Source organism: Triplophysa dalaica, chromosome 15 (genome assembly GCF_015846415.1).
Source record: "Triplophysa dalaica isolate WHDGS20190420 chromosome 15, ASM1584641v1, whole genome shotgun sequence".
NCBI lineage: Eukaryota > Metazoa > Chordata > Actinopteri > Cypriniformes > Nemacheilidae > Triplophysa > Triplophysa dalaica.
In genome coordinates, this window is record NC_079556.1 from 22,571,538 (window position 1) to 22,597,075 (window position 25,538).

The 25,538-nt window shown below is 38.3% G+C and overlaps 1 protein-coding gene across 2 annotated transcripts in view; it reads left to right on the forward strand.

Moving 5' to 3' along the window:
* The first annotated feature begins 12,471 nt into the window (after positions 1–12,471).
* Positions 12,472–25,538, forward strand: part of LOC130437039 (coiled-coil domain-containing protein 9B) — a 23,503-nt gene continuing 10,436 nt past the window's right edge. The window contains exons 1-6 of one of the 2 annotated variants that reach the window (XM_056768147.1): positions 12,472–12,640; positions 13,160–13,226; positions 18,067–18,180; positions 18,650–18,754; positions 18,980–19,135; positions 19,234–19,383. In XM_056768147.1, the coding sequence (XP_056624125.1) occupies positions 18,085–18,180; positions 18,650–18,754; positions 18,980–19,135; positions 19,234–19,383 (507 nt within the window). In that variant the 5' untranslated portion in view covers positions 12,472–12,640; positions 13,160–13,226; positions 18,067–18,084. Of the gene's footprint in view, positions 12,641–13,159; positions 13,227–13,808; positions 14,173–18,066; positions 18,181–18,649; positions 18,755–18,979; positions 19,136–19,233; positions 19,384–25,538 lie in introns of those variants that run through there. The other variant, XM_056768146.1, reaches the window with a different exon arrangement.

Below are 25,538 nucleotides of genomic sequence, written 5' to 3' on the forward strand. Positions count from 1 at the left end.
GACGTCACACATACCTGCCCGTCCGCACCCTACACTGATAATCATGCGAGCAACTGAGGTGAGGTTGTGCGTTTGTGTCTACATACAATAACAGCAAACTGCAGCTACACACTCGTAACACAAAGTGAACACTGTTGTGTGAATAACTGCGTGAGTCTTTATTGAGTGCAGACGCTGTAAACAACATGAAGTCACACAGTGACGTACAGACTGAACTAAACAGTCCTCATTTCATCATAACATCACTTTAAGTGTGCTGTACATGTACATGATCTGTGAATGGAGATGGAATTGTATCATTGATGTTGTCTGATGCTGGAACGCCCAAAATATTTTGGCATGTAAACATGATAATTATCCCCTTGTGTTTCCACAGTTAAAAACCTGAAAGTCGACAAAAGTCTTACAAGGAAATGATTCTTCACCGAAGTACAGTTTGACAGATTCATGTAACACTTAATAAAAAGTGTTTTTTACCTTCCCTGTGTGTGTGCGTGTCCATCTGCGTGCATGTATTGTACTACTGCACTGTAACTGTATAACTGCATCTACTCATGTATTGCACTATAACTTCAATAACTGCATTAACTCATCTACTGCACTGTAACTTTAATAACCGCATCAACTCATCTACTGCACTGTAACTTTAATAACTGCACTAACTCATCTACTGCACTGTAACTGTATAACTGCATCAACTCATCTACTGCACTGTAACTTTAATAACCGCATCAACTCATCTACTGCACTGTAACTTTAATAACCGCATCAACTCATCTACTGCACTGTAACTTTAATAACGGCATCAACTCATGTACTGCACTGTAACTTTAATAACTGCACTAACTCATCTACTGCACTGTAACTTCAATAACTGCATTAACTCATCTACTGCACTGTAACTTTAATAACTGCATCAACTCATCTACTGCACTGTAACTTTAATAACTGCATCAACTCATCTACTGCACTGTAACTTTAATAACTGCATCAACTCATCTACTGCACTGTAACTTTAATAACCGCATCAACTCATGTACTGCACTGTAACTTTAATAACTGCACTAACTCATCTACTGCACTGTAACTTTAATAACTGCATCAACTCATCTACTGCACTGTAACTTTAATAACCGCATCAACTCATGTATTGCACTGTAACTTTAATAACTGCATCAACTCATCTACTGCACTGTAACTTCAATAACTGCATCAACTCATCTACTGCACTGTAACTTTAATAACCGCATTAACTCATCTACTGCACTGTAACTTTAATAACCGCATCAACTCATCTACTGCACTGTAACTTTAATAACCGCATCAACTCATCTACTGCACTGTAACTTTAATAACCGCATTAACTCATCTACTGCACTGTAACTTTAATAACCGCATCAACTCATCTACTGCACTGTAACTTTAATAACCGCATTAACTCATCTACTGCACTGTAACTTTAATAACCGCATCAACTCATCTACTGCACTATAACTTCAATAACTGCATCAACTCATCTACTGCACTGTAACTTCAATAACTGCATCTACTCATCTACTGCACTGTAACTTCAATAACTGCATTAACTCATCTACTGCACTGTACCTTTAATAACCGCATCAACTCATCTACTGCACTGTAACTTTAATAACTGCATCAACTCATCTACTGCACTGTAACTTTAATAACCGCATCAACTCATCTACTGCACTGTAACTTTAATAACCGCATCAACTCATCTACTGCACTGTAACTTTAATAACTGCATCTACTCATGTATTGCACTATAACTTTAATAACCACATCAACTCATCTACTGCACTGTAACTTTAATAACCGCATCAACTCATCTACTGCACTGTAACTTTAATAACCGCATCAACTCATCTACTGCACTGTAACTTTAATAACTGCACTAACTCATCTACTGCACTGTAACTTTAATAACCGCATCAACTCATCTACTGCACTGTAACTTTAATAACTGCATCAACTCATCTACTGCACTGTAACTTTAATAACCGCATCAACTCATCTACTGCACTGTAACTTTAATAACCGCATCAACTCATCTACTGCACTGTAACTTTAATAACCGCATCAACTCATCTACTGCACTGTAACTTTAATAACCGCATCAACTCATCTACTGCACTGTAACTTTAATAACCGCATCAACTCATCTACTGCACTGTAACTTTAATAACTGCACTAACTCATCTACTGCACTGTAACTTCAATAACTGCATCTACTCATCTACTGCACTGTAACTTTAATAACCGCATCAACTCATCTACTGCACTGTAACTTTAATAACCGCATCAACTCATCTACTGCACTGTAACTTTAATAACTGCACTAACTCATCTACTGCACTGTAACTTCAATAACTGCATCTACTCATCTACTGCACTGTAACTTTAATAACCGCATCAACTCATCTACTGCACTGTAACTTTAATAACTGCATCTACTCATGTATTGCACTATAACTTTAATAACCACATCAACTCATCTACTGCACTGTAACTTTAATAACCGCATCAACTCATCTACTGCACTGTAACTTTAATAACCGCATCAACTCATCTACTGCACTGTAACTTTAATAACCGCATTAACTCATCTACTGCACTGTAACTTTAATAACCGCATCAACTCATCTACTGCACTGTAACTTTAATAACCGCATTAACTCATCTACTGCACTGTAACTTTAATAACCGCATCAACTCATCTACTGCACTGTAACTTTAATAACTGCATTGACTCATCTACTGCACTGTAACTTTAATAACCGCATCAACTCATCTACTGCACTGTAACTTTAATAACTGCACTAACTCATCTACTGCACTGTAACTTCAATAACTGCATCTACTCATCTACTGCACTGTAACTTCAATAACCGCATCAACTCATCTACTGCACTGTAACTTTAATAACTGCACTAACTCATCTACTGCACTGTAACTTCAATAACTGCATCTACTCATCTACTGCACTGTAACTTCAATAACTGCATCTACTCATCTACTGCACTGTAACTTCAATAACTGCATTAACTCATCTACTGCACTGTACCTTTAATAACCGCATCAACTCATCTACTGCACTGTAACTTTAATAACTGCATCAACTCATCTACTGCACTGTAACTTTAATAACCGCATCAACTCATCTACTGCACTGTAACTTTAATAACCGCATCAACTCATCTACTGCACTGTAACTTTAATAACTGCATCTACTCATGTATTGCACTATAACTTTAATAACCACATCAACTCATCTACTGCACTGTAACTTTAATAACCGCATCAACTCATCTACTGCACTGTAACTTTAATAACCGCATCAACTCATCTACTGCACTGTAACTTTAATAACTGCACTAACTCATCTACTGCACTGTAACTTTAATAACCGCATCAACTCATCTACTGCACTGTAACTTTAATAACCGCATTAACACATCTACTGCACTGTAACTTTAATAACCGCATCAACTCATCTACTGCACTGTAACTTTAATAACCGCATTAACTCATCTACTGCACTGTAACTTTAATAACCGCATCAACTCATCTACTGCACTGTAACTTTAATAACCGCATTAACTCATCTACTGCACTGTAACTTTAATAACCGCATCAACTCATCTACTGCACTGTAACTTTAATAACCGCATCAACTCATCTACTGCACTGTAACTTTAATAACTGCACTAACTCATCTACTGCACTGTAACTTTAATAACCGCATCAACTCATCTACTGCACTGTAACTTTAATAACCGCATCAACTCATCTACTGCACTGTAACTTTAATAACTGCATCTACTCATGTATTGCACTATAACTTTAATAACCACATCAACTCATCTACTGCACTGTAACTTTAATAACCGCATCAACTCATCTACTGCACTGTAACTTTAATAACTGCATCAACTCATCTACTGCACTGTAACTTTAATAACTGCACTAACTCATCTACTGCACTGTAACTTTAATAACCGCATCAACTCATCTACTGCACTGTAACTTTAATAACCGCATTAACTCATCTACTGCACTGTAACTTTAATAACCGCATCAACTCATCTACTGCACTGTAACTTTAATAACCGCATCAACTCATCTACTGCACTGTAACTTTAATAACTGCACTAACTCATCTACTGCACTGTAACTTTAATAACTGCATCAACTCATCTACTGCACTGTAACTTTAATAACTGCATCTACTCATCTACTGCACTGTAACTTTAATAACTGCATCTACTCATGTATTGCACTATAACTTTAATAACCACATCAACTCATCTACTGCACTGTAACTTTAATAACCGCATCAACTCATCTACTGCACTGTAACTTTAATAACTGCATCAACTCATCTACTGCACTGTAACTTTAATAACCGCATCAACTCATCTACTGCACTGTAACTTTAATAACCGCATTAACTCATCTACTGCACTGTAACTTTAATAACCGCATCAACTCATCTACTGCACTGTAACTTTAATAACCGCATTAACTCATCTACTGCACTGTAACTTTAATAACCGCATCAACTCATCTACTGCACTATAACTTCAATAACTGCATCAACTCATCTACTGCACTGTAACTTCAATAACTGCATCTACTCATCTACTGCACTGTAACTTCAATAACTGCATTAACTCATCTACTGCACTGTACCTTTAATAACCGCATCAACTCATCTACTGCACTGTAACTTTAATAACTGCATCAACTCATCTACTGCACTGTAACTTTAATAACCGCATCAACTCATCTACTGCACTGTAACTTTAATAACCGCATCAACTCATCTACTGCACTGTAACTTTAATAACTGCACTAACTCATCTACTGCACTGTAACTTTAATAACCGCATCAACTCATCTACTGCACTGTAACTTTAATAACCGCATCAACTCATCTACTGCACTGTAACTTTAATAACCGCATCAACTCATCTACTGCACTGTAACTTTAATAACTGCACTAACTCATCTACTGCACTGTAACTTCAATAACTGCATCTACTCATCTACTGCACTGTAACTTTAATAACCGCATCAACTCATCTACTGCACTGTAACTTTAATAACTGCATCTACTCATGTATTGCACTATAACTTTAATAACCACATCAACTCATCTACTGCACTGTAACTTTAATAACCGCATCAACTCATCTACTGCACTGTAACTTTAATAACCGCATCAACTCATCTACTGCACTGTAACTTTAATAACCGCATTAACTCATCTACTGCACTGTAACTTTAATAACCGCATCAACTCATCTACTGCACTGTAACTTTAATAACCGCATTAACTCATCTACTGCACTGTAACTTTAATAACCGCATCAACTCATCTACTGCACTGTAACTTTAATAACTGCACTAACTCATCTACTGCACTGTAACTTTAATAACCGCATCAACTCATCTACTGCACTGTAACTTTAATAACCGCATCAACTCATCTACTGCACTGTAACTTTAATAACTGCATCTACTCATGTATTGCACTATAACTTTAATAACCACATCAACTCATCTACTGCACTGTAACTTTAATAACCGCATCAACTCATCTACTGCACTGTAACTTTAATAACTGCATCAACTCATCTACTGCACTGTAACTTTAATAACTGCACTAACTCATCTACTGCACTGTAACTTTAATAACCGCATCAACTCATCTACTGCACTGTAACTTTAATAACCGCATTAACTCATCTACTGCACTGTAACTTTAATAACTGCATCTACTCATGTATTGCACTATAACTTTAATAACCACATCAACTCATCTACTGCACTGTAACTTTAATAACCGCATCAACTCATCTACTGCACTGTAACTTTAATAACTGCATCTACTCATGTATTGCACTATAACTTTAATAACCACATCAACTCATCTACTGCACTGTAACTTTAATAACCGCATCAACTCATCTACTGCACTGTAACTTTAATAACTGCATCAACTCATCTACTGCACTGTAACTTTAATAACTGCACTAACTCATCTACTGCACTGTAACTTTAATAACCGCATCAACTCATCTACTGCACTGTAACTTTAATAACCGCATTAACTCATCTACTGCACTGTAACTTTAATAACCGCATCAACTCATCTACTGCACTGTAACTTTAATAACCGCATCAACTCATCTACTGCACTGTAACTTTAATAACCGCATCAACTCATCTACTGCACTGTAACTTTAATAACCGCATCAACTCATCTACTGCACTGTAACTTTAATAAACGCATCAACTCATCTTCTGCACTGTAACTTTAATAACTGCATCAACTCATCTACTGTACTGTAACTGTATAACTGCATCAACTCATCTACTGCACTGTAACTTTAATAACCGCATCAACTCATCTACTGCACTGTAACTTTAATAACCGCATCAACTCATCTACTGCACTGTAACTTTAATAACCGCATTAACTCATCTACTGCACTGTAACTTTAATAACTGCATCAACTCATCTACTGCACTGTAACTTTAATAACCGCATCAACTCATCTACTGCACTGTAACTTTAATAACCGCATCAACTCATCTACTGCACTGTAACTTTAATAACTGCACTAACTCATCTACTGCACTGTAACTTTAATAACCGCATCAACTCATCTACTGCACTGTAACTTTAATAACCGCATCAACTCATCTACTGCACTGTAACTTTAATAACCGCATCAACTCATCTACTGCACTGTAACTTTAATAACTGCACTAACTCATCTACTGCACTGTAACTTCAATAACTGCATCTACTCATCTACTGCACTGTAACTTTAATAACCGCATCAACTCATCTACTGCACTGTAACTTTAATAACTGCATCTACTCATGTATTGCACTATAACTTTAATAACCACATCAACTCATCTACTGCACTGTAACTTTAATAACCGCATCAACTCATCTACTGCACTGTAACTTTAATAACCGCATCAACTCATCTACTGCACTGTAACTTTAATAACCGCATCAACTCATCTACTGCACTGTAACTTTAATAACTGCATTAACTCATCTACTGCACTGTAACTTTAATAACCGCATCAACTCATCTACTGCACTGTAACTTTAATAACCGCATTAACTCATCTACTGCACTGTAACTTTAATAACCGCATCAACTCATCTACTGCACTGTAACTTTAATAACCGCATTAACTCATCTACTGCACTGTAACTTTAATAACCGCATCAACTCATCTACTGCACTGTAACTTTAATAACCGCATTAACTCATCTACTGCACTGTAACTTTAATAACCGCATCAACTCATCTACTGCACTGTAACTTTAATAACCGCATTAACTCATCTACTGCACTGTAACTTTAATAACCGCATCAACTCATCTACTGCACTGTAACTTTAATAACCGCATCAACTCATCTACTGCACTGTAACTTTAATAACCGCATCAACTCATCTACTGCACTGTAACTTTAATAACCGCATTAACTCATCTACTGCACTGTAACTTTAATAACCGCATTAACTCATCTACTGCACTATAACTTTAATAACCGCATCAACTCATCTACTGCACTATAACTTCAATAACTGCATCTACTCATCTACTGCACTGTAACTTCAATAACTGCATTAACTCATCTACTGCACTGTACCTTTAATAACCGCATCAACTCATCTACTGCACTGTAACTTTAATAACTGCATCAACTCATCTACTGCACTGTAACTTTAATAACCGCATCAACTCATCTACTGCACTGTAACTTTAATAACCGCATCAACTCATCTACTGCACTGTAACTTTAATAACTGCATCTACTCATGTATTGCACTATAACTTTAATAACCACATCAACTCATCTACTGCACTGTAACTTTAATAACCGCATCAACTCATCTACTGCACTGTAACTTTAATAACCGCATCAACTCATCTACTGCACTGTAACTTTAATAACTGCACTAACTCATCTACTGCACTGTAACTTTAATAACCGCATCAACTCATCTACTGCACTGTAACTTTAATAACCGCATTAACTCATCTACTGCACTGTAACTTTAATAACCGCATCAACTCATCTACTGCACTGTAACTTTAATAACCGCATCAACTCATCTACTGCACTGTAACTTTAATAACTGCACTAACTCATCTACTGCACTGTAACTTTAATAACCGCATCAACTCATCTACTGCACTGTAACTTTAATAACCGCATCAACTCATCTACTGCACTGTAACTTTAATAACCGCATTAACTCATCTACTGCACTGTAACTTTAATAACCGCATCAACTCATCTACTGCACTGTAACTTTAATAACCGCATCAACTCATCTACTGCACTGTAACTTTAATAACCGCATCAACTCATCTACTGCACTGTAACTTTAATAAACGCATCAACTCATCTTCTGCACTGTAACTTTAATAACTGCATCAACTCATCTACTGTACTGTAACTGTATAACTGCATCAACTCATCTACTGCACTGTAACTTTAATAACCGCATCAACTCATCTACTGCACTGTAACTTTAATAACCGCATCAACTCATCTACTGCACTGTAACTTTAATAGCTAATGTCTGTAACTAATGCACACTCAAGTCACTTGCACTATTGTATAGTCTATATTGTTATCTGTTCATAACCACCTGTACATTAATGTTCACAGTATATATCCTTCTGTTTATATTGTTCATAGAACATACCGATTGTCACATTTTCATAGTACATGGCCATTGTATAGTATTTTCCTAATATTGTATTCTGTATTTATTAACACTGTATATCCTGCACTTGCTAATTGCACTTCTGGTTAGACCTAAACCTTCGTTACACTGTACTTGTATATGTGTACTGACAATAAAGTTGAATCTAATCTAATCTAATCTAATGTATTAAACTTTATGGTGGATTCAGGTCTTTATTTATTCAAATTTTTGATCACATGCATTTATTTCTTTAAAAATGTATGAATACTTTATCTGATATTTTTTGTTGGAATGTTTGTGTGCAAGAAATTCGCGCGTAGTTGGACGCTGATTTTGTCCTCAATTATTTTTGGATTTCTGCCTCCAATCGCAACATCATAATCACCTCAGTACTAGAGCAAGCTCCTGATTGGTTAACGCGGCGCCAAAAGTTCCTATTTTTTAACTCGGCGAATCAACAGGTCTATCGCATCTCTGCATTGACTTTACATGTCAATCACTCGCGCGTAGAGAAAACCTAATATTTGATTTGGGAAGATCTACTTCCACAAGATGGTGCCTGTGAGCTTTTATGACGCCAGAGTCGGCAGAGTCATTTCTGCTCGTATAACACTGTATGTGAAAAGGATGATTTATGGATGTTTTTTAGATTAAAAAAGGAGAAAAGTAACATATAAGCGATATAACTGATCCTCTTTACATTACTGAGAACTTCGTTAAGCCAAAACATCTCGAGGAGTCTGCCGACTCTGGTCGCAAAAGCTCACCGGTGCCATTTTGTGCAACTAATCCCATTAAAAACTGTAAAGGGTTTTAAACTAATCTGTGGGTTCTTAGAATTACTTTTCAAAAGAAAACAACAGGAAGACAATTCTTTGTTATGTGGAGAGAGACAACACTTCAGTGGTTTTGGCGGTTTCAGGTGGGTGTAATGTGAGCTACACCCATAAACACATCTTCACTCTAACAGACATGAATCACAAATATCAGCACACCAAAACAAAAACTGTATAGATAATAGACTCCACCCTTACGGAAAACACTCTCCAGTTACCGTAGTAACCCACTCATTTCTATGACAAAATTAGACAAAAAACATCCACAAATACTTGAGATTGTCAAACATTGTCAATGATGCAAACACAAGTGCTTGTTAGAAAAAAGGTTTACAAATGAGATGTCAAAGGCTTCTCCAAACACATTTCTCCACATCTCACGTGTGTCTCAAAACAGAGATGTCACTGATGTCTCAAACTGTGCTTAGATTGTTGATGTTTGAATGCAAACAGAATTAAATGAAATGAAACCTGAAGTGTGAATGTAAACTGACTCCGTGTTAATCATTAGTGAGAGGAACAAACAGAATGTTTGAATGGCCTATATTTGTTTTTTGAAAACACAAAGCATCATGGGTACATCACTGAGTGTGAAAAATCTGGCTTACACGTTCTGAAGGGTGTATGAATTCTTCAGCATCACTCATGTGTGTAATAGAAGTCGTCAGATCATGGCACATTATTCACCCAACGGTTCATCTTAATGCGTATCTGAAAACTATGTGAACCTGCACTCACCTGGATTAATATGCATATGTGATTTTGTGAAAACACAAAGCCAGGAGAATATTACACATGACACAGCAAATGATTTCATTCATTGTGCTCGACTGAATCTACTCGAGGGGAATCAAGCCAATCGAACAAACAAATGCTCGAGTCATGTTTCATCTGAAGACATACGGGGAAAATCCCTTATTTTGGGAGTATTAAGATGAATTGTGTTGTCATTATATTTAATAGGCCTATTCCCAAAAGACTTGGATTTTGTAGTAAAATATGACCCAGATTTGTCTGATCAGAAACATGATCTTATCTTATCCCATGACATCAATGTATTAAATTGTGACATCACTGCTTAAAATTCACTACATGTCAAAAACAGGTGAAAGCTCTGGTGAATGCACACACATTTGTTTGGATATTTTTTGTCTATTGTTTGTGAGGTAATTGTATTTTCTGCTCCCAACCTCTAACCAAACCCTCTCTCTCACACACACACTCTCACACATGTCTGGTTTTCTGTCTCCTTGGGGACAGTCCATAGGCAAAATGTTTTTGTACTGTACAAACTTTATATTTTATCCCCTAAACCTAAAGATCATAGAAAACTTTTTGCCTTTTTGGATTTGTAAAAAATATTGTTCCGTACAATTTATAAGCTTTATTGCCCATGAGGACATCACTTTTGGTCCCCACAGTGACACGTCCTCATGAGTTATTGTGCATTCAGGTTTAGGTCCCCACCGGGATATAAACACATGTCCACACACACACACTCTCACTGAAGGATCTGGTTTTTCAACATGAATGAGAATGAAGGTGCAGCTGTAATTCTCACTAATAACACACTAAACACACGAATCTCCAGTAAACACATCCCATGATCACATTAGTCTCAACATCAGATCAACAGTAAACCTTTTGCTTATCATAAGCTCCGGGCTTTTGTACATTATTTTCTGTGTAATTATCTTAAGCTTTTAAAATATCAGAAAAACCCGCTGTACAGCATTTTCACTCTGTCATTTTAATAGTTTGATCTACGCCTGACAAAACACACAGCACTTCTGTTTGTTCTGGTTTTCTAACCGTTGTTTAATGTCTTTTCAACCATTGTTAAATGTTTACATTTGCATTAGGATAATTCACAACCATGTAAAACATTAGCAAAGATAAACAACAGAAACTATAAAAGGGAATATTGTGCCACAGCCATCGATCACAGACAGAACACATGGAACATTTCATGGCGAATGGCTGTGTCAGTGATGTGTTGAATGTATTCCTGTAACTTAAGTCTGATTTTTTGGTTTCATAGCAATAATCCTGTTAAACAGTATGTGAAGCTCACTGTAATATGAAACTATAGAGAAGCAGAAAGCCTCTGTGATGTTGTGCTAACAGAAGCATGGTTCAGTGGACAGTGTTCCCTCCAGCTGCAGGTGTGGCTGACGTGTTGAATGTTTCAGGTGTGGCCACTAAACACAGAGAGATGAAGATTTTTAGATGTCTCTAGAAGATGTCTCTATCAGCGCATACATTACATTTCTGTGCGTAGTGAGCATAGGCCTGTATCTTTATTCTGCATTTCTGCAACAAAAAAAGTCACCTGTGTGATCTCATTCATGCACAAGTCTTTTAATAAAAAAGGAAAATTAACATGCGTTATGGACCGTAAAGGACACGTTTTTTTCTGGAGGCGACAAACTTTGTAGGATTTCTGTGAATTAAAATGCACAAACCAGAAGCAATTAATACCAACAAATGGAGAAAAGACGACTCTGCATAAAGCAGAAAACAGTTACATGATTAAAATATGTATGTGGCCGTTTATGAGGAATTTTCAGAATGATCCAGAAAATGGCACTTAAAAAAAGATTAAATAAAACTTGAAGAGAGACCTCACATGCTATTTGAACCACAAAATGTTGATATCTGTGTTGTTAGTATAGTCAAAACCTTTGGTAAATAACTTTGGTTTCATGGTAAGGTTAACAATTCCACGGAATTGCACAACTTCATTATCAGACGTCGCTTGTGTGATGAAGCTCCTCCTGTTGTAATTCCCTCACCGACCGCGCGATGCCGCCAGATACAAAACAAACGACTGGCGCGGGCTCGTCAGTTTCCGGCAGTGATGACACGATTCACCAGTAAGATCGACCCACACCACATCAATCTCAACAGACCAACCAGTTTGTTTAGTTCCCTTGATTAAGTTCTCAATTATTATGATTATGTTCATTTTAACATGTGACATTTGAAAAGCGGATTTGTTGACAGGCGTGACGACGTTTATTCGTGTAAGTCAAACATGAACACAGATGATGAGAGAAATGATGTTTCACGATCACCTCAGAAGTTTCTCACGTAACTGTTACAAAATATACAGTGAATTTAAAAACATTGATATTTTAGATTTTGTAACGTTATATGTCAAAGTTATTTAAACAGTTCATGAAGGTTTATTGTTCAATTTATCAAGGTTATTAGACCGATATGATCTAAAGCTGGTCTGCTGTTTATTTAACAGGTCGTCTTTTTTAGGCTTGTCAGTGATGTAAAATGTTAGTTATACTGTAACTTCTGCAATAACAAGATGTAATGGCCAGTAATTGTTGTGTATTTGATCAATATGACGTCATGCTGGTTGCCCAGGTTACAAATAGGATGAAGAGTTGTGGTGTCAATCTGATGTTGTTTATGAGAAAAACATGAATTTTGTACTGTTGCATTGTGTGTGTGACATTTAAAGATGTTTAATGTGTTCAATGACAATAGTGCAGTGTGTTGTTTATGAGGGTTTATGTTTGATGTTACAGTGTGAGAGCATGAGAAACATCCCATCATGACCAGATACTTCCATGAGGAGACATTCATCAGTAACACGTGAGTGTTTGAAACCTTAACTGTGAAGTATAGCATTGAAAAATTCTTGAAAACAACAACGAACAAGTTTCCTCTTGTTTTTTCAAAAGAAAACATCACCACAGCATCTGAATGTGAACACACACGTTTCACTGTTTCACTACAAACAAAATACAAATCTGACAATGTCATCGCAAACAAATGCATGTGTAGTTAAATTAACTGCAAAGATTTTTAAATAAATGTATTAAAGATACTCCATATGAATTATTTAGTTCTGCGATTCTTCATTTCCTTTGAGTCTGATCTTTTCATTGGTTATTGTGGATTATCAGTCTGGAATCAAACTGGTCTGTTTCAGCCGACGGAATCTTTTATTTCTTCAGAAATCATCATGTAAACTCACCAGAATACTTTATCTCACGAGTCTTTATAACGGTGCTTTCATGCTCTTTAAACCCATTTTGAAAGCTGAAGGCTTCTGCTTCCATTCATAACAACCACATTAATAACCCGCAACAGACTTCAGGATTTCTGCTTTTGTGTTTCACAGACAAAAGAAAGCCGCACGGATGTAGAGCGTGAGAATAACAAGAGCATTTTTATTCTCCAGCGAAACTATAAAATAACAAATATACTACAGATTATTGCAGAAGGAGGAAAGCATCACTGAGGTGGTTTGTAGTGTTGGATATTTAAAGAGTTTAAAGGGGTAGGTGGGGGGCGCGAGGGGAAAAATGAACTGCGAGCGAGAAAGAGAGAGAGACTGCACCCCGGGTGTGCGGGCAGCAGCTGTACGGTCTGCTCGCAGGGTTTGTCTCTCCGTCTGCTGGACGTCTTGGCTCGTAGCCCGACTGGCGTTTTTGTAATCAAGACATGATCCCAGACTCCATGCGCTTCCCCGAGCCGCGTCGGCTGCCTGCCGTTTGGAAAGACTGCATGTTTCCCTGCTGACATGCAGAACACCGTGAGTCTCTCTCTCTCAAATCCTTCCTTATTTCTCTTTCCGTTCTCTGGATCCTTTGTATACGTGATGGATGCTGGGACTAAAGTGAGCTTTGCTGTCATATCCTCGGTGTACGCTGCGAGCCGACGCAGGAACAGAACCAGGCCTCTGTGTGGGTGCAGGAGCTGCAGTTTATAATCTGTGCCACTGCTGCGTGTTTGACATGTGATCTGTAAATACGAGACAGGAATGTTCCTGTCCTGCAGCGGCATTGATGAGTCATTTCGGCTGTCCTATCATGCTGGATTTTCTTTCCAGTTTGTGTGTCTGTGTGTGTGTTTGTACCTGTTTCATGGTTTGTTTTGGTACCAAGACAACACGTGAACTGTTAGTGTAGTTGTTTCAAATGATCTCTTAATAGCAAATGAAGAATAGTCTGTATGTTCTGCCTGTATTTGTTTCCAGTCATGCTGTTGCAAACCTGTATGATTTTGACTTAAAGTGATACTTCACCCAAAAATGAAAATTCTGTCGTCGTTTCCTCACCTTCAAGTTGCTCCAAATGTGTATACATGTCTTTGTTCTGATGAACACAGAGAAATAAATAAACAACCAAACAGATCTCAACACCCATTCACTTCCATAATAGGAAATAATTACTTTACTTTACTATTACTATTATCATTATCTGTTCTGTTGAACAGATAAGAAGATATTTTGAAGAATGTAGTACAGCGATCGGATCTGAAGCACTTTTGACTACCATTGTTTTTTTCCGTCTATGGGAGTCAATGGGGTCCAAGAACTGTTTGGTTTTACGCATTCCAAATATCTTTCTCTGTGTTCATAGGAACAAAGACATTTATACACAGTAGGTTGGAAAAACTCGTTATTTTCCATCTGTGTGTTTTCCATACAATACATACTTAAAGTGGAGAGTCAAACATTTTTAAAGGAAAACTTCTTTTTGGGTGAACTAAGGCTTCAAGACCTGTTCACACCCAAAAAACGAACACTCTAATATCAAAGGGATGCTTCCCCAAAAACTTCTGTCATCATGTACTCACCCTCTAGGTGTTCTTTGTTCAAGGATGTTTGGGGAAATGTTAGCAATTTTTCTGCGACATCGTTGACTACCACTGCAGGAAAATGGACTGTATCGTTTTATTTCTTCTGTTGAACACAAAATGAGATATTTTGTGGAATTTAGGAGAGCAAACCGTTCTAGTGCACCTTTGACAATCATTTATATTTTTCCTACTATGATAGTCAATGATACCTCAGATGTGTCAGTTGCTAACATTTTTCCAAATATCTTTGTGTTCAACAAAGCGACTTTAACTTTACAGTTTTACAGATCACAATGTCATGTTTATTCTAAATGTCATATGTTTTTTATGCACAAATCACTTGAAGTTTAAATTCACGCTGAAAGTGATTCAACAATATTGTATTATTATTTGAGCAATGATGTGGACTTTATTCTCTGAAATTTAAAACAAATTTAAAGAACGTTAAATTATCCCCCTTGGCGTGAACGTACATCTCGGGTGAATAGAGAGGCTCAGAGATGATGTATTTTTATATGCGAACCACGGAAGTGAGTGAGCATTTTAGAACTTCTGGTTCTATCGCTCCAAAGTCTGTGGGTTTATTGAAAGGGTTTTTGGTGAATCGCCTGAAATAAGGTCTGTGGTAAACAAAACCTCTAAATATCGTCACGTTTTATTCTATGTCATAAAACACACCAGTTATAACCGCTTGTGATTTTTTAAAGCCTTATTGGGTCTTGCTAACATGATGCTAAAAGCGACTAGTCCCTTTGGCGTCATCACGCATCTAAAGCTCACACATAATGCTACATGGACACAAATCTCTTCAAATTTAGATGTGGATTCCTCACTAGCGAACACATTTAATCAAGTTTTTAAAGAGTTGTCGGAGGCTTGATGGTGGTGACGTTGATATCGAGCGACCTTAAGTGTAGTCTGTTTATGGCATTGTGTTAGCATTGTGTTTCGGCTTCAAAAATAACAAATTTTGTGTTAAGCTGTAAAGATTATCTTGCCAAAACGTGTTCACATCATAGACCTTGGTTAATCACAGAGTTTACTTATTGCAATCTTCCAAAAGATCAGGTGTTTTGTAAATGACTTGTGTGATTTGAGATGTTGTGTTCTGTCTCTTTAAATAGGATCTCAGTCTCAGTGTTTCTGTGAGTGTTGAGTTATTGGTCTGTTCTGGACTGAACGTCACATGGATCAGCCGACAGTCTCTTTATCTTCTGCTGTCGCACGTCTGCTCTGCACATGACATGAGATCTGATCTGATTTGGCCTTGAAATCCCAAAGTGAGAGATCAAATCAAACCTGTATATAAGGCATTAGATTCATTTCTGTAAATGATTTCATCATTTTCTAATTTCAGAAATGTGAAGCTCATGTTCATGTTAAAGAAAAAGTTCACCTTCAGAATGAGAATTTGGTCATCATTTACTCCCCAATGGGGACCAACCTTTTCTGTTACCAACATTCTTCAAAATATCTTCTTTTGTGTTTTGGAGAAGAAAGAAAGTCATGCAGGTTTGAAATCACAAGAGGTTGCGTAAATAATAATGACAGAATTTCATTTTGAAGGCGAACTATTCCTTCAAAGCACTTTCATTAATCCTCAGTAAGATGGTTTGTCATGTGAGATGTATCTATGCATGTAAGCTAATTGTAGTTTTTATCTTCTTCTTGGATTTATTTGAATTCTTCTTTATTGATATCTGATGTTGTGCAACGTATTTGTTAGCTGTTCATACGGCTTTAACTGTGGACAGACAGGGTCAGTGGCCGTGTGGGTTTGCTGGGGTACACACAATATGAATGGGGTGTGTTGTGTGTGTTGTGTAATACAGTACCACCGTGTTTACACATAATGTCATGAAGCATCGCAGGTGTTGTGTGTTCATGTGATATGTTTCTCGCTGTAGTCTCTGTCTTCTTTGTTAGCCTTTCAAATGCTGGAGTACCGCTGGCTTCTTAAAGTCCCAGTGAAATAAAAAATGAAAATGTTTCATGAAATATTGCAGTTTTATTGTAAATAGTTGATCAATGTGAGTCGTTCTCTTTTTAAATTTCATGTACCCTCATAATCTTCAGTTCAAATCCGTAATGATGTATCTTAGACGGCATCTGTTAACTCCTCCCCTTCCACTGTCACTATGCTGCTGGTTCCATTTCAAAATGCAACGGCTGTTTTTACACATCCAATCAAATCGCAGAGAGAGACCAAAGCCGAGCCCACAATTTTTCTCATTAGAAATTCCTTTTCACACTGAAAGGCGTCAAAATACAGATGTAGAAATGATGGAAACTTCCGGTTCACCGTGACTTTAAACGCTGTGACTGATCTGGAGTCATCAAGAGCTTTATTCAGTCTCGCTGCCTCATGTCAAATCTCCTCCAGCGTTTCCTCCTCAGTCGTCATTGGCTGACAGATTCAACTCATGCCCTTTAACCCCACCACAGCGCTGACTGAGAAATACAACTACAACACTTCAATTGGTGTTGTTGTGTTGATGTCATGTTGTTTATATTGTTGGGGTTACTAGCTGTGTGTAATGATTTAAACAAACTCACAAACCCAGAAGATTGGTGCAGATTTAATGCGCAGCAGTTCAAGATGCACAGCTACACACCAAAAACACATGCAGATGATAGATCTCGTAGTTAAAGAAATTTTACATCGACCAACATCAGCACACAAACATTGTGTTACACGTTTGTTGTGTTTGTGACACTCTTGGTTTCAGTATATTTGCTTTAACATGTGAAATGTGTTTAGATGCAGTCAGTAGGAGGAAATGTAATGGATTGTTTGGATTATTGTGTTGTTGTTTGTGATGCTCATGAAGTGTTGTATGCTCAGAGCCTGCCGGAGACAACTATGATGATGATGATGAAGATGCAGAAGGACGCAGAGCTGGACAAAAAGATCAAAGCTTTACGCAAGAAAAATGAAGCTCTTATGAAACGCTATCAGGTGAGAATAACACTTCACAGATCGATGTGCACCGGTTTAATGTGGTCTGCTCTGGGCTGCCCTGTGCTTGTGTATTCTGGTCTGCACGGGTGTAGGCTGGACTGCGCTGTTGTCTTCAGGCCTGGTGTAGACTACCCTGAGCTGGTTCAATCTGGACTGAGGGTTTAGGTTGGTCTGCGCTGGTTTAGGCTGGCTTGTACTGGTTTAGTCTGGCTTGCACTGGTTTAGGCTGGCCTGAGCTGGTTTAGAATGGCTTGCACTGGTTTAGTCTGGCTTGCACTGGTTTAGGCTGGCCTGAGCTGGTTTAGAATGGCTTGCACTGGTTTAGTCTGGCTTGCACTGGTTTAGGCTGGCCTGAGCTGGTTTAGAATGGCTTGCACTGATGTAGAATGGTCTGCACTGGTTTACGCTGGCTTGCGCTGATTCAGCCTGGTCTCTGTCTATGTAATGGTCGCATTATATATTTCAGGAGGTGGAAGAGGACAAGAAGCAGGCGGAGCAGGAAGGCATGTCATTACACAGCAGGAAGGGAAAACCTAATGATCTCACCATCACCCTCAACAAATCACCTAATGTGAGCCACTTGATTTACTCCATCTGTACAGTGATGATGTCATCAGAAATGACCCTGCTGAAAAGTAGACATGCTACATGCAGTTGTTAAGGAACATGAGATCAGGATGTTCTGTTCCACACAGTCTTACAGGCTTGAAGTGAATAGGGTCCGTTTTTTTTTCGCTGATTGTTTTCTGCATGTTGAATGAAATTTGTTCATTTGTTGGTTGATGTGGTGCTTCAGGAGAAGCGTGTGGTGACCAAGAAGTCCGGAGAGAAAGATTCAAACACCAGATCAGACCAGGAGAAGGATCCCTGTGAATCTGGATCCAGATCCAGCCTCGGTGTCGGGAGAGGAAAGAGAAGACAGCTGCTCGTCACAACGCCAGGAAACATCAGGGCAAGACTCAGTGAATCTGTCTCCTGTATTGGTCTGTATGAATCTGTCTGTGTCGGTCTAGATGAGTCTGGTTGTCTCTGTCTGTGATACTGTTTCAGGGTAAGAGGGTGTTTGGGGAAAGAAAGGACAGAAACCGTCCCGTGAGTCCAGCAAGGGTTAAACCAGGTGCTGAGGAAGAACAGGACACACCGGACACCAGCGCGCCAGTCAAACCCCCTCCATCCACAAAGAGAATCGTGGAAATAAAGGTGAGCAAAGTTTTTATATCATAACATGAGTTGACCTAAAAAAATGTCAATATGAGCATCATTCAGTGACACAGACACTTTTGGAAACGGTCTTCTGTTAGGCCGTAAGGACACCATTATTAGCCGTTGTAAATGTAATCTGATTATTCAAGTGTTTTAGGTGCTCCGATGCACCCGGCTGTCTGAATGAATCTGTCTCTGTGTTCCCATGATGCCATGCAGCATTCCTGTGCTGTGTGTCACCGTCTCTTCTCAAGTCTCCAGGCTTTAAATAGCTGTCAGACGGGATGGGTCACGCCTCCCCTCATCATAAAGACCTCAGCAGAGCGGCTGTGAATATTAATCAGGACTTTTGGCCGGGGTTGTCGTCTCTTTAGCTCTTCTAGTTCATTTCACACGTCTGACGGTCCCGGTAACCACTGAGCACAACCAATCACAAGCCTGACAAATGACATCAGCCACACATGACTTCAAAAGAGAACAAATAACTCAAATCACGCTTAGGGATGAAGTCTTCCTGCCGGTTAATCGAGGTGTAAAAACACAGCTTGTACCAGTGACGGGGGTTTGCTGTGATGTGGAGGAAGATGCAGCCGCGCATGACGCATTTCACTTTCAGTTTTAAAATAGCGGCAATACGGGAATGGCAATTGCTTGAATTACTTGAACAACTTGAGTAAGGTGAACATAGCCGTGATTGTTGTGTTTCTGGTGTATTCTCGTTGCTGTGTGGGGACTTCAGGGCATGTTTTACACCCGGCGGGGTTAAACCGTCTGTCCACTGATGTCTGACAGACACGACGAATGGAGCTCTACACAATACACCCCATTGTGTGTCAGACACGACCAGCCGAGTCTCTGTCTTCTGTCTGATCCACGTGCATGCTTACATGAGGACAGAATGGGCAGATGATATAAAGTGATTATTGGAGGACATCTCCATGACAGACGACACACAGATTTTTGTCTTTAGACTGAAGAATGGTCAGAATATAAGCAGGCTGGTGTTTGAGAGGGTTTTCAAGGAGGTTTTCGGTGGTTTGTGTATTGGATGAAAGGACAAAGAGTCAGAACAGAGATATCCTCCTGTATGTGATATCCCATAATGCATCTGGGTGTCGTCTGTGTTGTAGACCGCTGGGGAAATGACTCCAGGACGGTGACATCATAGTGCTGTTGTTGTGTGATGTCCTGGTTTCTAGTAAGACGGGCTCAGACTCATTTTACTTGTGTTACTCTATCTGTGAGCATCCTGAGAGACCTCAGAGATGAGAAACACACAAACAAATCTGTCACTGCTGATTGACAGCCTACTTTTACTGTAATTACCCTCATTTACCAATTTACTTTCTCTCTCTGTCTCTCTCTCCCTCCCTCCCTCCCTCACTCACTCACTCCCTCACTCACTCACTCACTCACTCACTCCCTCAAAATTTTTGTATTTTCTGCTCTTTTCATGTATGTAAACAAAAATAATGTTTTGAATTGATCCTTGTTTCTAGAACTTGTATTTCATGATGTCTGGGTTGTTTTATACACTTTTGTATAACTATTGTGTAGTTTTGTTCATGATTCATGAGATTGAAAGCATTTCACATTTGCATTTAGAATACACTGCAAAATATGACATCCTTACATTGTTTAGATATTTGTACTACAAAACGAGACAAAAACACTTAGTAAGAATATCATTTTTTGCAGTGTACAATTGAGAATGATTTGTTTAGATGTGATTTTATGTTTCTGATGTTAGTGTTGGACTTGGATGATTTTGTCTTATTAGGGATTGGAATCTGTGCATCTTTAATGTGTAATATCTGATTGTAGGTCTGTATGAAGGTTTGATGATGCTAGACTGAATGTGATGTCTAATAGGTGTTTTCTATGAGCTGCCATGAAATATTAATTTTAATCTTTTCTCATAGAGAATCACGATATAGTTGCAGAAGACAGCTGTAATAATAAAGCAGATGTACTTCTTCCGTTTGTCCACACGGGGGCAGTATCACTCTTATCAGACTGCGTTTGGCTTTCACTCTTGTTTATTCTCTTTGTGTGAGTTTGTGTTTGTCCACTCAAATGTTTAAGACGATGAATTAGTTGTTTTTGCTCGAAATATCTCTTGATGTTTTTGTTTTACCAGTGTCAATTATTTTCTTTGTGTAAGCAAAGGGAGAGAGAGAGAGAGAGAGAGAGACGCGTGCGCTTTATAAATGTCAGAAACATTTAGTCAGTGTGTTTGGAGCATTGTAGAGTGTCAGAGAAAGACACTTCACAGGACTTTCCGCACGGAAGTAAATTTCTGACTGAAAGCGTCTTAACCGGCCGGTAACTTCACATCCGCTCTGTACAGTCGCCCCGCGCTCGCGACATCCTTTGACATCCCGTCTGAGAGAAGAGTGACAGTCAGCTTTTGTGGGCGGAGTTTGGAGGAGAGACGTGAACTGATGTGGTTGTCAGTCAGCATCACATTTGCTTACATTGGATGTTTTTTTTCTCAAAATAATTTTGCAATGTAGTCTATAATAATCCAACAGTTTTCATTTATTTGTATTTTTAGTTTATAGACCTAAAGTGCTTTGTTGTAGGGGTACAGAGTAACTGACAGTATATTCTTTTAGCAGTCAGTTATAGGCCTAATATTCATGAAGGGAGAGGGCGAACTTTATTGTTTTAATTTACTTTGTTTTGCTCTCTCTCTCTCTCTCTCTCTCTCTCTCTCTCTCTCTCTCTCTCTCTCTCTCTTTCTCTCTCTCTCTCTCTCTCTCTCTGTCTCTCTCTCTTTCTCTCTCTCTCTCTCATTTCCGGTGCGAGTGTTGAGCGTGAGTGAACGGAGTAGCGTTAGCGCGGTGCAGAGTGGTGTGAGTGGATCTTGATTACTTTCCTTTATTTCCTATTAATTCTGTCTCTGATCTTAGCGTTGTGTTTTCTGGGGCCGCGTGCTGTCCATTTTTGGAAGTATGACGGCCCAGCGAGTGCAAGGTTTGTCCAAACTCACGCGGCGTCACGCAGTTAAGGTGGCGACTGCAGTGAGTGTGGAAGATTGTTGTTTAGCTGTGGGAGAAGTAGTGGGGCACTCAGCGATCTTATCTGCGTCGAGAATGAACAATGCAATGGTGTTTTTTCTGGAAAGTGAAGATAAAGCGATTGATTTGGTAGAAAGAGGGATTGTAATAGAAGGGGAGTTCGTGTCCGTTCTCCCGCTTTCTTTACCTGCAAAAAAAGTAACTTTATCAAATGTGCCACCTTTTGTGAGCGATGAGATTCTATCGCAAGCTTTGTCACGTTATGGAAAACTGGCGTCACCAATAAAAAAGATGCCAATCAGTAGCAAATCACCTTTATTGAAACATATAGTTTCCTTTAGGCGTTTTGTCTATATGGTAATTCCAGAGGACGTGGATTTAGATTTGACACTTAATTTCCGGATTGATGATTTCAGCTACACGATTTTTGTTACCACTGGGAAGGGTAAATGCTTTGGATGCGGAAAAACGGGACATTTGATAAGAAATTGTCCCGATAAAAGTATGGAGGAGAAGGAGAGTGGAAAAAATAGTGTAAATGATGATGTGGTGCAGGATGAAGTGGTAGCGCAGGAAACAGTTTCGACTGTCATAGAGGCAAATGACGACATTCAGCAGGAGATTGAGTCTGTTCCGGTCTCATCTCGAACGGGGCTAATTGATCCAATTCTTAAGGAAATCGGAAATGATTCTAGTGATTCATTGAGTATGGTTTCTTCATCAGATAAACAAAAAGAGATGACAAATGATGAAATATCTAAAGTGTCTGTAAATGAAACTGGTGAGGAGGCACAGTTAGAAGTGGGCCAAGAGGAGCAGTTTTTCAAAGTTCCGGTTAAGAGAAAAATACAAAACAAACCGTTGGATGCAAAAATAAGTAAAATTGCTGAGTCACAACATTATGAAATGCAAGAAACAGAGAGTGACAGTGACTCTTCAGAATGTAGTTTGGGTCTCTCACAAAGTGAAGTTATAGAACGTAGTTATGAACTTGAAGACTTTAGACTTTTTCTTAAGACATCAAAAAACAAGAGAGGAATGAAGGTGCAAGATTATTTTCCTGATCTGAGGCAATTTGTTGATAAGGCAAAAATTTTGATGGCAAGGGATTGCTTTGTCAACAAGGAAGTTTATAGATTAAGAAAGATTGTGGGAAAGGTCAATAGTGCCTTAAAAAATGATGCTGTTTGATATGGAAACAAGCTATTGTCATAGGAAGTGTATTTTCTTTCTTTTTTTATTTATAATGAATGAAGTGCATTTTGCTACTATGAATGTTAATGGCGCAAGGAATTTTAAAAAAAGAGCCCAAATATTTGAGGAAATAGAACAGAAAAATATAGATATTGCTTTTTTACAAGAGACGCATAGTAGTTTGGATAATGTTGTTGATTGGATGAAAGAATTTAACGGGTTGTCTGTTTTAAGTCATAATTCTACTTTGAGTGGCGGAGTTGCCATTTTGTTTGGTAGGAATTTTAAACCACATTCATATGATGTAAATGAAGTTATAAAAGGTAGACTTTTAAAAGTCAGAGCTATTTATGAAAAATTTGTTTTTGTTTTTATTTGCATCTATGCTCCAACTGCACCGGTAGAAAGATTAGTGTTTCTAGACACCCTTGGCTCAACCTTACAAAATTGTTGTACTGAAGAGTTTTTGTTTGTAGGGGGTGATTTTAACTGCACTGAACTTGATATCGACAGGAATCATGTTGAACCTCATATGGCTTCACGTAAATGTTTAAACCACTTAATTAGAAAATATGACTTATGTGATGTTTGGAGAACTATGAATGGAAATGAGAGACAGTATACTTGGGCTCATAGAAATGATAATCATTTATCTTTAGCGAGACTAGACAGGTTCTATGTTTTTAAGCACAATTTGAATATGTTTAGTAAATGTGATGTTATACCTTTACCATTTACTGATCATAATATGGTGAAATGTTCATTTATTTTAAATTCAGTGAAACCTAAAAGTGCTTATTGGCATTTCAATACACATCTGCTTAATGATAAGTTTTTTAGGGAGTCCTTTACGTTCTTTTGGAAAGGTTTTAAGGAGAAAAAGTCATATTTTAAATCCATACAGCAATGGTGGGATTATGGAAAGGTACAAATAAAACAATTTACACAGCAATACACTCTAAATGTCACAAAAGAATTATCTCGGTCAGTAAAAGAGTTAGAAAAACAAATAATGGAGTTGCAGAAATTGACGGAGACTTCAGGTGATATCAAGTTTTTGGAAGACTTATTAAGGAAGAAAGCTGAATTTAAAGACCTGCTAGATCATAAAGCACAAGGGGCTTTGGTACGGGCAAAATTTTTGAATATTGATCAGATGGATACACCTTCTAAATATTTCTTTGGTCATGAAAGGAAAAATGGACAAAAACGTACACTTCATGCTTTACGTTCTGAGGATGGAATTTTGCTTTCAAATCCTAAGGAGATTCGTAAAGTGGCAAGTCAGTTTTATCTGTCCCTGTATAGAAGTGAGCTAGAGCTAGTAGATGGGGGAACAAATGGTTTCCTACAAGATCTACCAAAAATATCAGAGGATTCTAACAAAGAACTAGAAAGGGCCCTAACCCTAGGAGAACTTCATAATGCGCTCCAGGGTATGAAGTCTGGAAAAACTCCGGGTATGGATGGGATTCCGGTTGATTTTTTTAAATCATTTTGGCATGAGATAGGAGTTGACCTGCTGGAGGTGTTCAATGACAGCATACAGAAGGGTGAGTTGCCTTTGAGCTGCCGAAGAGCAGTAGTTACCCTTCTCCCGAAAAAAGGAGATCTTACTGAGATCAAAAATTGGAGGCCGGTCTCACTTTTATGCTGTGACAGTAAAGTATTTTCGAAAACATTGGCAATTAGATTGGCTAAGGTAATGGGACAGGTGGTCCATCCAGATCAATCTTATTGTATGCCTGGCAGATCGATATTTGATAACATCTCCTTAATTAGAGATGTTATACAGGCTTCCAGAGTACTTGATGTTAAATGCGGTTTGTTGTCATTGGATCAAGAGAAAGCATTTGATCGGGTGGAGCACTCCTATTTGTGGAATACTTTGGAAGCTTTTGGATTCCCAAAAAAATTCCTACGTATGGTAAAAAT